Source organism: Terrapene carolina, unplaced genomic scaffold (genome assembly GCF_002925995.2).
Source record: "Terrapene carolina triunguis isolate 2854851 unplaced genomic scaffold, T_m_triunguis-2.0 Scaffold34021, whole genome shotgun sequence".
Lineage (NCBI taxonomy): Eukaryota > Metazoa > Chordata > Testudines > Emydidae > Terrapene > Terrapene triunguis.
The window spans coordinates 1,404,116-1,417,162 of NW_020698372.1; the positions used below are offsets into that span (position 1 = coordinate 1,404,116).

At 46.0% G+C, this 13,047-nt stretch overlaps 1 protein-coding gene and 1 non-coding gene across 2 annotated transcripts in view; one reads left to right on the forward strand and one right to left on the reverse strand.

Annotated features, from left to right (window-relative positions):
- The window catches only part of LOC112117858 (phosphatidylinositide phosphatase SAC1), a 55,177-nt gene extending 52,493 nt beyond the window's left edge, over positions 1–2,684 (reverse strand). Inside the window, 1 exon segment of the mRNA XM_026646048.2 lies at positions 2,507–2,684. Within this exon segment, the coding sequence (XP_026501833.1) occupies positions 2,507–2,544 (38 nt within the window). The 5' untranslated portion in view covers positions 2,545–2,684.
- Positions 2,685–3,070: 386 nt separating this feature from the next.
- Positions 3,071–3,143, forward strand: TRNAR-ACG. The gene has a single exon. It is a non-coding gene; the product is annotated as a tRNA-Arg (tRNA).
- Positions 3,144–13,047: the final 9,904 nt, after the last annotated feature.

The following is a 13,047-nucleotide window of genomic DNA, read 5'->3' on the forward strand; positions in this document are numbered from 1 at the left end:
GGTGTTTTGTTACTGTTTTTCTATGATAATAAAAGCTGATTTACCATTCCAGGCATATCATTCTGCTTATTCACCCTCACAATGAATGTAATAACAATAATGAAAATATAGTGTTTGTCAAATTGAAGTACATTTTTGATGAGTGAGCAAGCAAGCGACTAGAATTTTGTGAAACTGGTTTTTGATAACTGGAATCGGAAATTTTATCAATAATGGTCCATCCAATGAAACCCTGCTACAGTGAATATATGCAGACTTTCTTTCTACTAGATTAAAATCCCTGTAGTAGAGAATGAACCCTAAATATTGTTGTTAACTGCAGGTTAACAGTAATTTTCATGGAAATATTTTATCTGTTCCAGTTGAAAATGGATAACAACTCAGAATGACATAATACAAAAATGTTTAGTTGTGTGTATGCAATCTTTTGAGAAGTTAAATACAGTATAATTTATGTTGCTCAAGTTTAGGAAGAAAACAAATCATCTTCTTTGAATAGTAAATGATTTTCCCATGACTAACATTCATTTAAGAGCTTTGATGCGGATTTAAGACTAACTACACAACATCAAAAAGAGTTTCTTTGAGGCACTCTGCAAACATACCTGCTTCCTAGTGTATTCTGTTCAACAGTCTTTAAGACTCAGTGATCACTATGACATTGATTATGCAAATACTTGTGTTTGATTCACTTTAAATATGCCTGTAGTACCATTGGCTTCACTTTCGTAAGTGCCTGTAGGATCAGGGACTATAATTTTCACAAAATGACACCTCAGGAAAACTCTCTTCTGTTCCTGGCATTGAATTTAATCACAACTCAGACTACAAGTGCCAGAGTCAACAAATCTATAACAGGGATTAAACAAATCCCCCAAGAACAGTTCTCTCGCCAATAAATATACTCATAGCAGAACAAACAGGTCAAATGCTATAATTATAATTATATACAGAACTAAACAGTGGGCTAAAATTCCTTATATTTGTTCTCGATCCAAAAGGAGACTGTTTTAGCTTCAGAAATGTTGGTTAAATTTTGTTTGACTAATTATTGTCCAAAAGTGAGGCTTAAAATATCGTTTGGATGCTGTTTTCGCCGCAAGACAACACAAGTGGCTTAATTTTAAGAAGTTCATACCCAGCACAGACTTTTGTTCTCCAAACATGTGAAATACCTCAAATACCTTTATAAGAATACAGAGCTTCCTACCCCTTCCTTCCTCCCCTCTTCCCCCGCCCAAAACACACACACACTTCACCTTTGGGTTTAGGCCAAGCACGAAAAGTTTCAGTATAAAGTATAATTTTTCCAGGAAATTACAAGTGCCAAAAATAAGGTCTTCTAACACATGCCTCCTTAGTCTTTCTCAATATTGGGTCTGTAATGTAATTTTATTGGCTGAATGAAACAAGCATTTAAATGTCATCTGGCACATGAAAGCATAAGAGGTTCTGTTCTGCCCATTATATTACAAAAAAGTAAACAAATCAGAAGGTTAAAAGTTTTTATGGGGAAATCATGCCTCAAGCTCCTTAAAAACAAAACAAACAAAAAAAACCACATGCATGCCCCAAAACTGAAAAAGAAACCAGAAATTACTGCTGTTTACTTCATTTGACAAACTGACAACAGAGCGGTGCAACAAAGCAGGTAGTGATGCCTAAGGAACTTACTGTTGGCAAATAATATTGCAACACTAAAGCTATTTCCAAAACTTTAGTGTTCATATATTCACCAGAAGGCTCCTGGGTATCACTACTTGCTTTACTGAGGTAGTTACCCAACAGGCAATCAAGTAGCAGCTTTAGCTTGTTCCCTTGCACCAGGCACTGTTTACAGATCCAAAACTTTCCTGAAAAGTAACAAGGCAGGTAAATGAAAAGTCAACTGTTTAATTAGCCGATCAAAACAGGACACCAAGCAGGGACTAGCGTGTCCGCTGAATTCCTTCAGTCAGAAAGTGCCAGGATTTAACAAGCCCCTGGTTAAGAGACACAAGGATAAACCACAAAAGCCAGTGGTCTCCCTTTCTCCCCCCAGCTCAGCGAGCGGGGCAGCCACGCCTCGGAGACCCGCAATCGCCAGGCCGTGCACCAGGGGGCCGGGGAGGAGCATACACCCACAGCACGACATCTGGGCTAAGAGCTCCCCGGCCCCTGTGCGGACAAGCAGGAAGGCAGCGCAGTGCCCCTGCTCCGGGCAGCTCACAGCCCAGGCGGTCCTGCCAGCCCGGCCGCAGGGTGGGGGCACAGGCTGGGACTCGGCCCCTCTCGCGCAGCTCCCGCCGCACCGCACCCGGCCGCCTCTGCGCGTATCCGGCTCCCTCCGCCCGGCCGGGGGGCGGGTCACCCCACTCCGCGCAGGATGGATGAAGCCGCCGGGGGCAGGGAGGCGGCCAACGGGCGCTGGGGAGGGCGGGGCGGGGAGTCGCTGCCCGGCGGCTCCAGGTAACTGGGGAGATGGGGGGGGGGGCAGGTGACTGCGTGGCTTCCCCGGGTCACTCACAGCTTCAGCTTCTCATAGGCCCCCGCGGTCGCCGCCATCGCCCCCCTCCGGCTGCCCCGCCGCTGCCGGCTCAGCTCCGTTCTGCGTCCTGGACTCTCTTGTCTTTCTGACCCTGACGCGTCTCGGTCTTGAGGACGGGGCCTCGCACAGGACAAACCTAACCAAACACCTTGCGGCGGCCGGGCTCCAGACACGGAAGGGAATGATTGGCGCTGCTGTGATTGGCTGCGTCTCCAGCTCTGACCCCGCCTACTGAGCCATCCTAGTGATCAGGAGAGAGCGGAACTGTGAGGTTCCCGCTGGGGTGGGGGGGAGAGGGGCGTGAGACGTTTCGACGAAACGGCCAGGGATTGGCCAAGCGTGGAGTTGTAGCTCCGCCCCCTAGGGAGCTAGTGAGGAGAGGGGCCGGGCGATGGGCGGAGACACAGAGGAACTTTGATTGGCTGCAATTCCCTTCTTAGTCCCACCCCTGGATCCGAACTCCCACCCATTAGTGGTCTCTGTGTGTGGGGGCGGGGTCAATGAGTAGTTAGAGAGCGAGCGCGGAATACTTCAGTATATGCAGGGCCAGTGGCGCAATGGATAACGCGTCTGACTACGGATCAGAAGATTCTAGGTTCGACTCCTGGCTGGCTCGGCTGTACTTTTTTTCCCCGACTCCTGCCAAGGCACCTTGATTTTACTGCTCCTGCCTCCTGCAGTCTCCTACAGCCCAAGCAGTCACCCCATAGAGATATATGGCATACAGCACCCCTTCCCCACTCACCCTGAATCCCTCCCTACACCACTCACCTTCTCTACACCTTCTGTATCTTCTTCCCACTCACCCTGCTGTACACCTCTATACCCCCACACCGCTCACCTTCCATACACTCCCATACCCGCTCCCGTTTGGTACCCCCCGCTCCCCGTTCCTCCTACCGTACACCTCCATACCCCTCACCTGCTGTACCTGCTCCCCTCTCACCCTGGTGTACCCCCCTGTACTCCCACACCACGCACCTTCCATACACGCACCCCGATACCCTCGCCCCTTCTGTACCCCCCGCACCGCCTCACCCCGCCTACACCTCCATCCTCACCTTCTGTACCCCCTACTCCCTCTTTACTCACCCTGCTGTACAACCCCTGCACCCCCACGCCACTCTGCTTCCATACATCCCCACACCCTAGTGTGACACCGTGTACCCCCCCCCCCCACCCTCCCTACCCCCCCCCCCCCTGCCCCACCCCCCCTGCCATATACCCCCGTCCCCTGCCGACGGTACACCCCAACGCCTCACCTTCTGTACATCCCTTACCGCCCTCCCCTTTTCACCCTGCCATACGCCCCTCACCACACCATACGCCCCTCCATAGACCCCCCTCCCCACTCACCCTGCCACACCCCCCCAACTACTCCATCCTACCCTCCGGCCAGTCATGCTGTTGTGCTTATTCCATCACCCACCTGCACCATTATAACCCTATCCTTCAGACAGCCTCCTTGTGCCTGTTCTCTATATGCCAACATACAACCTCACGTGTTTGTGTGTGTCACACCTTCCCTGTGTCACTATAACCCCACTATTGCTTATATTCCTTATGTGACATTATGTCATGCCTGTGTCATTATCTGCCTCCATATGTCGTTATACCTCCCCATTCTCCTCCCCCACCCCCAATCACCACCCTGAGCCTGGGACATTGTATCTCGACATGATGATGCCACCTTTGTGTAGCTATGAGCCCACGTGATTTTAAATCTACTGTCATTCCCCTCTCATGTGATATTTACACCTCACTCTTGTGTGTGTAACTTGCCACACCCCTGACATTACTGCTCAAGAGCAGGTGAGGTAAGTCTTACCTCACCCACTCTGTCTGTCTCTCTAATATCTTGGGACCAACCAACATAACAACACTGCATATTACTGCTGAAGGGTATTCCACAGTGTGGAGGGGGAAGATGTGCAAATTACACAGACACTGGCGCCCGTAGCTTGCTCCTGTTTGCTTCGCAGATTTGGAAAGGGGGCAGAGAATCTGATAGATCCCGACCCCCTCCCCGACTCTTGATTTTGGCAGGGTTCCAGCTATCAAGTAGAATGGAGAAACAAACCCCAAAACTGGCTGTCCCAGTGACAGATCCCTCGTGTTGGCATTTCTTCGCTCATCAGAGTGGAAAGGAATATAGGGCTCTTAGTAGGGAGTATCACAGGTAACTCCCATTTTATAACATTTGCAAGTGTGAGAGCCAAGCCGGAGACTTCAAGAGCATCCAGGCCACATGATCCAGGGTGGTGGTTGATCACAGGAAGGGGTTGGAAGGGAATCTCCTCCTGCCACTACCAAGAAAGCCTTTGCACAAACACCTAGGTGCGGAAGCCTCAGGCACTGGCCATCTCGGCAGGCAGGATTCCAGACTAGCTGAACCTGTTGTCTGATCTGGGACTGCAACTGCCATGTTCCCAGCTAGCTTTTGTAGTTAAAAGGGCTTTACAAATTAATTGGCGGGGGGAAGGGAAACTGAATGAAAGATCCTACTAACATTCAGAGCTATTGTCCTTTGCTTTGAGAGCCATTTCCCCGCTGCACACATCTGTGTGGAACCTGTCCGTCAAAGCAGGGCTGGCTTTAGGCCAATTCCACCAATTCCCCCGAATCGGGCCCCGAGCCTAAGAGGGCCCCGCACCCAGTGGCAGGGCCGCCCAGAGTGGAGGGCAAGTGGCAGAGAATCCCTTCCCTGGCTGGAGACACCTTTTTTTTACTCACCCGGTGGCGCTCTGGGTTTTTGGCAGCACTTTGGCGGCGGGTCCTTCAGACCCGGAGCGAGTGAAGGACCCGCCGCCAAAGACTAGGAGCGCGGCCCAGTGAGTACAAGCCCCACGTGTTTTTTTTACGTGTTTTTTTTTAAGTCATCCCCATCGGGGCCCCGTCGAAACTGTTCGAATCGGGCCCCGCACTTCCTAAAGCCGGCCCTGCGTCAAAGAATAAAGAATTAAGCATCACAAATGATCTTTTGAGGTAGGTATACTGTCCTCATTTTGCAGATAGGGAAACTAGGAAATAGACTGGTCAATGGTCTGGTTTTCAAAGGTGCTGAGCACCTGCAACTCCTACTGATATCAACACCTTTGAAAAATCCCAGCATTACACTGGAAATGCATGACAGAGCTGGGGCTAGAAGCTGACTTCTACTTCATGCCACCACAACATCCTTCCTATCTGCCTACTGCAATTAGAGTACGGAGCTAGTCTCATTGCTTGGCAGTATGTCAGCTTTTAACCTTTAAACTGGCTAATTGTTAGACACATACTATTAGAGCTGGGCTGTTCCTAAAGGTTTGTCAGGGTTGGCTAGGATGTTAGCAAGGGATAGCTTGCCTAGAGTGAATGCCACCCTGCCTCCTTGCTGTCAGAAATCCTCACTGATTCGCTGTGGCAAGATTTCCCACTGTTGGTTTCTAATCCAGCCTCTGAGGTGGGGAAAATGGGGTGGGGGGGGTGAGGAGTCGGGTAGGGGATATTTGAGGGTCAGGAAGGAACATGAGTGATGGAGTTCAGAAGGAAACTGGACTAGCCAGCCAGAAAAGACCAAGGTGGTGGGGAGACAGAAAGAGGGGGAAGTGTTTTCACAGCGTGGGGCGGTGTCAGACTAAGGGCTTGTCTATATGGCAATTTAGTGCACATCAAGCTGGGGTGTGAAACTACAGCCCACTAGCCTGCTATTCACTAACTGGCAGCGTGGGTCCTGCTTGCTGCATGCTAAAAGTTCCCTGGTGAGCTTTGATCTACTGCGCAGGTTTACACTCCAGGTTGCTGCACACTGAATTGCCATATGTGCAAGTAGGGCAGTACCCTCCCGTACACAGTACCGGCAAGAGATTTTTAGTGGGCACAGGGTACCAGAAAGACTAGGGGCTACCCCCCCCTCGGAGGGAGGGGAGGGGCTGCGCTCTGCTCCTTAAAGGAGCAGAACACGGCTAGGGAGGGTATTTATTCTTTACCTGGCTTTAACAGCATTAAAATTTTTATTAAAGTTAATGTTTAAAATTAAATATGCACAAGTTAAGAAGGAAGGTACTGTACATCTGGGGTCAGGCTTGAGTTATGAGGGATTACAGGTATCAGTTACAAGGATCACGAGATACATACATATCACATAACCAGCATAGATCCAGATTGGGGGGCAGGAGTTTTTAAAGCATCAGTGGATAAGTGGGCTCGGGTACGCCACCCATGAAATGTATTAAGAGTCCAAGTCAGTATCAGTGTAGCGGATAAGTACATGGGTGGGGTGCATCCCTTGGTTTATCAGGGAAGGAAGTAGGTTATTTCCCTGGTCGGTGGTCTCGATGACTCAACGTGGTATTAACGGTGTCCCGTGATGTGTCCGTATAGATGTCTCTGGACCACCTGATGGTGTCAGACACCATGAGCTGTCTCATGAGCCGGGCGTAGTGTCGACCGACTCCGCACACTCTCAGTACTGGCTTGTTGTGGGGGTCCCAGGAGCCCAGGGCTCACACAATCAGGGCGTGTATCTGGACCTCAATACATATGCTAACAAACTTAAACAAAGGCTTTGTTTAAGTTTGTTAGCATATGTATTGTGCTGTTAAGATGGTTAGGAGTCCTCAAGAGGGGAAGGGCGGGGAGAGAAGACGCAGAAGGTGTTTAAAACTTGTTTTTGATTCTGTTTCTCCCCATCGGTCTGAATTATCCAGGACATCCATACTGCATCATATCAAGTCCAAATCATTAGAGGAATGCCTCTGCTTGCATTGATCAGAGGATGTTTGGATTCTGATGTCAGCCCAGTTCTGCATTCTGACAGGAATCAAGTGTTGTCCCCAGTGTACATAGAATTCTTCTTTGCAGCCATACTAGTCTAATATGAATGTTGTTAACTGGAACTGGAGCAGCAAGATAAAGAAAACAAATGCCTCATTTTCCAGCTTTGTGAGTGAGAGAACTATAAGTGAAGATTATAATGCCGGACACTGACAGCCTTAAACCAGCTGCCTCAGGAATCTGCCAAGAACTTTGCAGAAAATATGTTCCTCATCTTAGCAATGGAGCTAAGACTTATCACACATCTGCCCACCTTTATTCAAATGAAGCTCCTTCTGATCTGACAGCTCAGGCATTGTCAGTTTCACCCAGAATAATTTACAAACTTGGAACCTAACCCTGTAAACCCTTAATCATTTGATCAATCCCATTGAAGATAATGGGATTATTTGCATGTCCATGGACCACGTTTGTGGTACGAGTTTCAGGAGTCTGTTCAGTTCCTATAAAGGAAGTTGAATCCCCTATTGAAATGCAATGTTTGGCTACAATACCATAAAGCAGTTTAGGATACAGTTCTACTTAAAATTTGTCTTTTAATAAATCATACATATGCTGAAATGGCTCCTCACCCAACTTCCATATTCCATATAAACAGACTGAATACTACATATTTGGGGGGAAAGTGAGTAGTTAAGCATGTTGATGTTTGTACATACAAACACCCATTTCATCACTGTACTGGAAAATATAGCTAAACTTAATTTTCTATGGAATTTGAAGAAAGTTTAACAGTCCCAATTGTTTTGTGTTAATCAGTGTGTACCTGAAAAAGAGAAAAGAATCGATCCACACTTGCTGAAAATACCTTCCAACTGGTGTTCAGAAGATTGCTACAAGACACACATACATAACCTCATGAGCAGAGGATGGAGAGGATACCCTCCCACATTATGACCAGCAAAATAAAATAATAATAAAATCTCAAACAGGCAGAGGTTCACGGATTTGCAAACCTAAAAACCTGTATAGCAGGTTAACAGATGCAGTTGTAAAATTTTAGACAGGTAAGGGGGTGTCAGAGGGGACAGGGAGAGCATGGGAGCCGCGGGCTGGGGAGGAGTCACATGGAGGGTCACTTGGGGAGGTCACGTGCCCCCCCTTGTGTCCCTCCCATGAGTGCAGTACCAGCAAGAAATGATTTCTACTCATACCACTGTAGATAAGCATTAATTTAGCTAGCTCAGGTCCCAGAGCAGCAAAGCTGCTTCAGCACAGGATAGTCCCAGGAGTAATTACCCAGGGTTCTGGGCAGGCTTGTACTGCCTGCACTGAAACCTGCACACACCACGGTTTCACTGCTCTGGGACCTGAGCTAGCTAGATTAAAGCCAGCTTGTGTGTGGCTACTCAAGCTGTCATCGGACCCTGTGATCACAGAATAGCCAAGTCATCCAGAGGACTTCCAGTCTGTTGCAGGGAAAGTTCAGAAGTAATGGCAGAGAAGGAGGGTCTAGTTAGGAGTTGACAAGTCAGTGAGGCTTCTTCAGTTCTGCCAGGCTATCAGGTTATTCACACACATTACTTCTGTAAGTTTTCTCCTTTAACAATAGTAATTCTGTAGTAGACTAGTAACAGAAGTTATATGGCACTTTAAAGTGGTACTGCAGTCTGACCATGTAATTATTAGTCCCAATAAAAAATAGGTAAATAGCCTTAGATTTGTACCTAACAATACACCCATAGTGTGGCGATAACCCTATGTATCAACAAACTGGTGCAGCTGGTTTTTCTCCCTACTATTTTCTCTCCAAAAAATGGGCAACATTTCCTTACAGGCATAATTGTAGGTAGTACCCTGCCAGCGTCAATCATGTTGAAAAGTGAAAAAGTCCAAAATTGAAGATTTTTCAGTGAACAGGGAATTCCAGTCTGTAGGCTGGGACGGTGAGGCATGACTAGTGAAATATTTGTGCTCAAGACAACATCTGATGCTTCAAGGTGACACTGGACCAATTTCAAAATGAAGTGTCTCAAACTAACAGGGAGGAGATCTGTGCATGAGAGAAAAGACGACGTACCTTTAAGTCAGGTGTGAAAAATAAATGAGACACTTCAGAATAAACATATTCTAAAGAACTTTTTTCAAAAGATCAAGAATGCTTTTAGGAAAATATTTATAGTACCAAGGAGGGCAGGAAGATGTAGCTAGCACTCAGAAGGAAACCTCAGAACAATAACTGCCTGCGGGAGACTGCTACAGGGACAGAACACACAGTTACTAAAAAGATGGACTAAGTCTGAGCTAGGTTTCTATGTTGAAATTGGGGTAGGGGAGGGATGGGGGATGAATTGTGGTTGGAATCTGTGTACGCTGAAGTATAAAGGCCTAAAGATAAAAGTTTTGTTTCATCAAATATTTGTTTTTCATTACAGATCCAGCTGACCCAATCCCTCAGTTTACAATATAAATTGCTCCCCCTCAATTTCTGACCTGACTAAAGTAATATACAGTAATCATGTGAGAAAAGAATTCAGACTCAAGAGTTATTGTATTATATTCTTTTTAATCACTGAAATCACAGCAGGCCAAAAGGTTTGCCATTGCTACAGGCCTTCATTATAAATATTTAACAGCATAGAAGGAAAAAAAAAAAAAAAACATATTCACATGTAGCCGAGGTTAGTTACACCAACAGCAGTTCTAGTACACTCTCTTCTGGATCTGAGTTTTAAGGCAACAAAAATTAGTACCATTCAGTATTTCAACCTGGGTTCTGGATTTACTTTCTGGAGTAGAAAGCAGTGTAATTCCTGTGTGTGCCTGAGTTCAAGTGTGGGTGTATACTGCAGACCAGCTGCATTGGGAATAAGGGTCACTATTAGTAAGGGCATAAAAATAGTTCTGGAAGCAAGTTATTCATTCATCTTTGCAGCAAACACTAGAGCATACGGGACACAATCTCTGTGAGGTAACTATCATCTAACGGCACTAGATTATATATTTTCCACATACGGCAGAAATTATGCCTAACTTCTTTCCTCAGGCTGACAGGTGGTGCACTATGCTGCATGATCTCCTGTTTCCCTTTTAGTGGGCTCAGGAATTTTAGTGCTAGAGAAGCCTGAATTTTGATTCTCCTCAGTCAGTTTATTTCCCTATGAGCCCTCTGAGGGGCTGTTTCAAAAGATGGGTATTTCCAAAGCCCACCAAAGAATGCAGAATGCTAGATCTGCTTCTCTTAGGTGTACACAACAGTGCCATATAGCCAGTGTCATAGAAAGTGGACTTGCCATGTGATGGGAGAAGGGAAAGTCTTCTGACTCTTACTGCCAGATTCAGATGTTCAGTCAGTCTTTTAGGACGGGGGCAGCATATGCTGTTGACCCAATCCATCCCTATTGCACTGACATTGACTTCATCAGTGTTACACAATAATGCAGCCCAGTATAAGCAAGGACCACTGAATCCCACATTCACCTACAAAAGCTTGCCCGGAAACCCTAGAGATACTTGCTATCACCATGGTGAGGTCTCAGTGGCATAATACACCTGGCAGTTCTATTATACAAAGCACAACCCCCCTATAACTCCACAGACATACACAAAGACAGAAAAAGGATACACAGTGTTTTGCTTTTGGGGCCTGATACTCCTTGCCCTGAAGTTAGAGGGAGCAGAACTGTGTCCACTCTATAGAGTGTGGGGGGGAAATCTCAAAAAAATCTGTTAACTAATTTTATGGTAATATGATGAACAATTTCCCCCCACAAAGACCTTTGGCTCCTCCATTACCATAAGCGCCCTGTGTCTCCCACCCAAAACAAGAGCATTGTTTGACAACTTTTTTTTTTTTTTTAAATGAGCACCCACTGTTTAAGTTACTTAAACAAAGAAGCCCCAATATATTTCAATGACCATTTAAAACAAATTGTATACCATTTATTCCCATGCCTGCATCATTTATACATTAAATAATTTTGGCCCTGATCCTGCAAAAACTTGTACACACACACTTTACTTCAGGGTATGTGAGTAGGCCCACTAACTCCAATAAGACAACTCAGATACATAAAGTTAAATACAAGCATAACCCTTCAAAGGATAGAGAGATTTCTTAGCATCAGGATCAGTTCAGCAGCCAGCCCACAAGCAGAACGGTCGCCAAAGTCAATAGCAGTTCTACATTCAGAGCATCTGCAGGATCAGGCCAACATGGTGAAGTTATGAAAAAAGGAAAACTGGTAGCAAATGTAAGTGTTCTTTAAACAAGGACCCAATTCTGCTCCCATTGAAATAAATGACAAATCTCCATTGGATTTCAGTGACACAGGATTGGGCCCTCAGTTTCTTTTAGTAGCCACTGCAGTTTTGTGAATCTTTTAGACCCTAACTACTTTTCATGCTGTTATTTTAAAACACACACAAATGTCTTCACTGCAGTTTTTCGTCTTGCCCCAAGTTTTATGCAAAAATCCAAATTTAAGCCAACATCAGTCTTCTAAATAATAGAGAATGTATGTGTTTAAAAGCATGAGCTGAGTTAAAAATCTTTTAAACCTTGGTTTTTGAAAGCAAACCCTAGATATTTTTTATTTAAATAATTATTTGGCTGTAATGAATAATCATATGCAAAATGGAGACTTCAAAACATCCTTTACCCTAAAAGGTAATTAAAAGAGCAAAGCTCTTTCCACAGGTAAAGACTAGACTAACTTTCAGACCATACTGCTGCTTTCAAGAGCTCATTTAACAAAAGATTGCACATGCACATTAACAGGAGAGATGATGTTTATAAGCCATGTAATAAGCCAGAATGTGTCACACTTTTTGTGAGAGCTCCATCTTGCTCTTACCTCTCCACAGAGGCAGCTTTAAACTGCTTAAGACCTACTCTTCCTCTCCTGCCAAAATGCCCATGGCAAAAGGTACAGGTGGCCCAGGAAAGTCTGCCAGGTTGACCTTGCAGAAGGCTTGGTCTTGCAAAGTGCTGAGTGCCCTCAATTCCCCGTGAAGTCAGTGGGAGGTAGGCTGCTCAGCACCTTGCAGGCTAAGAGTTTCCTGGCATTCTTCCCTTGAGGGAGGTGTTTGAGGACAGGGAGTGGAGCCTCTGACCCCACAGATCTCCATGGTCCCTGAGGAAGGAAATCCACAGTTCCTCAGAGGTCCTGGTCCTCCCTCTCCCCTGACAGCATAGCTTTCAGGTTCCCTGGCCTGCATAAAACCCCCTGGCAGAGACAGGTGCAGACCTGGGGCCACTACTAGCAGCATCAGCATAGGTTCAGATACCCACAGCCTGGGAAGGGGAGAACGTGATGAGGACAAGCTCTTGCCACGACCATCCCTCCAAATCCTGCAGAGTACTTGTAGAGGGAGTTCCATGGGGTTCCAGGGCTAGGAGGAGATGCTGCTGCAAAGGAAGCCCTCTACACCCACACACCTTCCAGTGAAATCTGAGGGGAAGAGGGCCTTGGCAAATAAGTAACTCAGAGATGAAAATGTACATCAGACTTCAAAACAACCAGTAAATATCTTCCTCCAAATAACAGGAACAAAAAGCATCTTGAATTCATTCAGACTGACAAAGATCAAACAGTACAAGTTAAAACAGGTAGGTGAGCAATTATTCAGTACACTTTAGCTTCAAAAACACAAACATATACACTCCATTCCCAATTGCTTAATGCTGCCGCCTAGCTCTCTGTAAACACACCAGGAGAAAAAAAAAAAGGTTCACATCACTCATAATTTATAGAACTTTAACA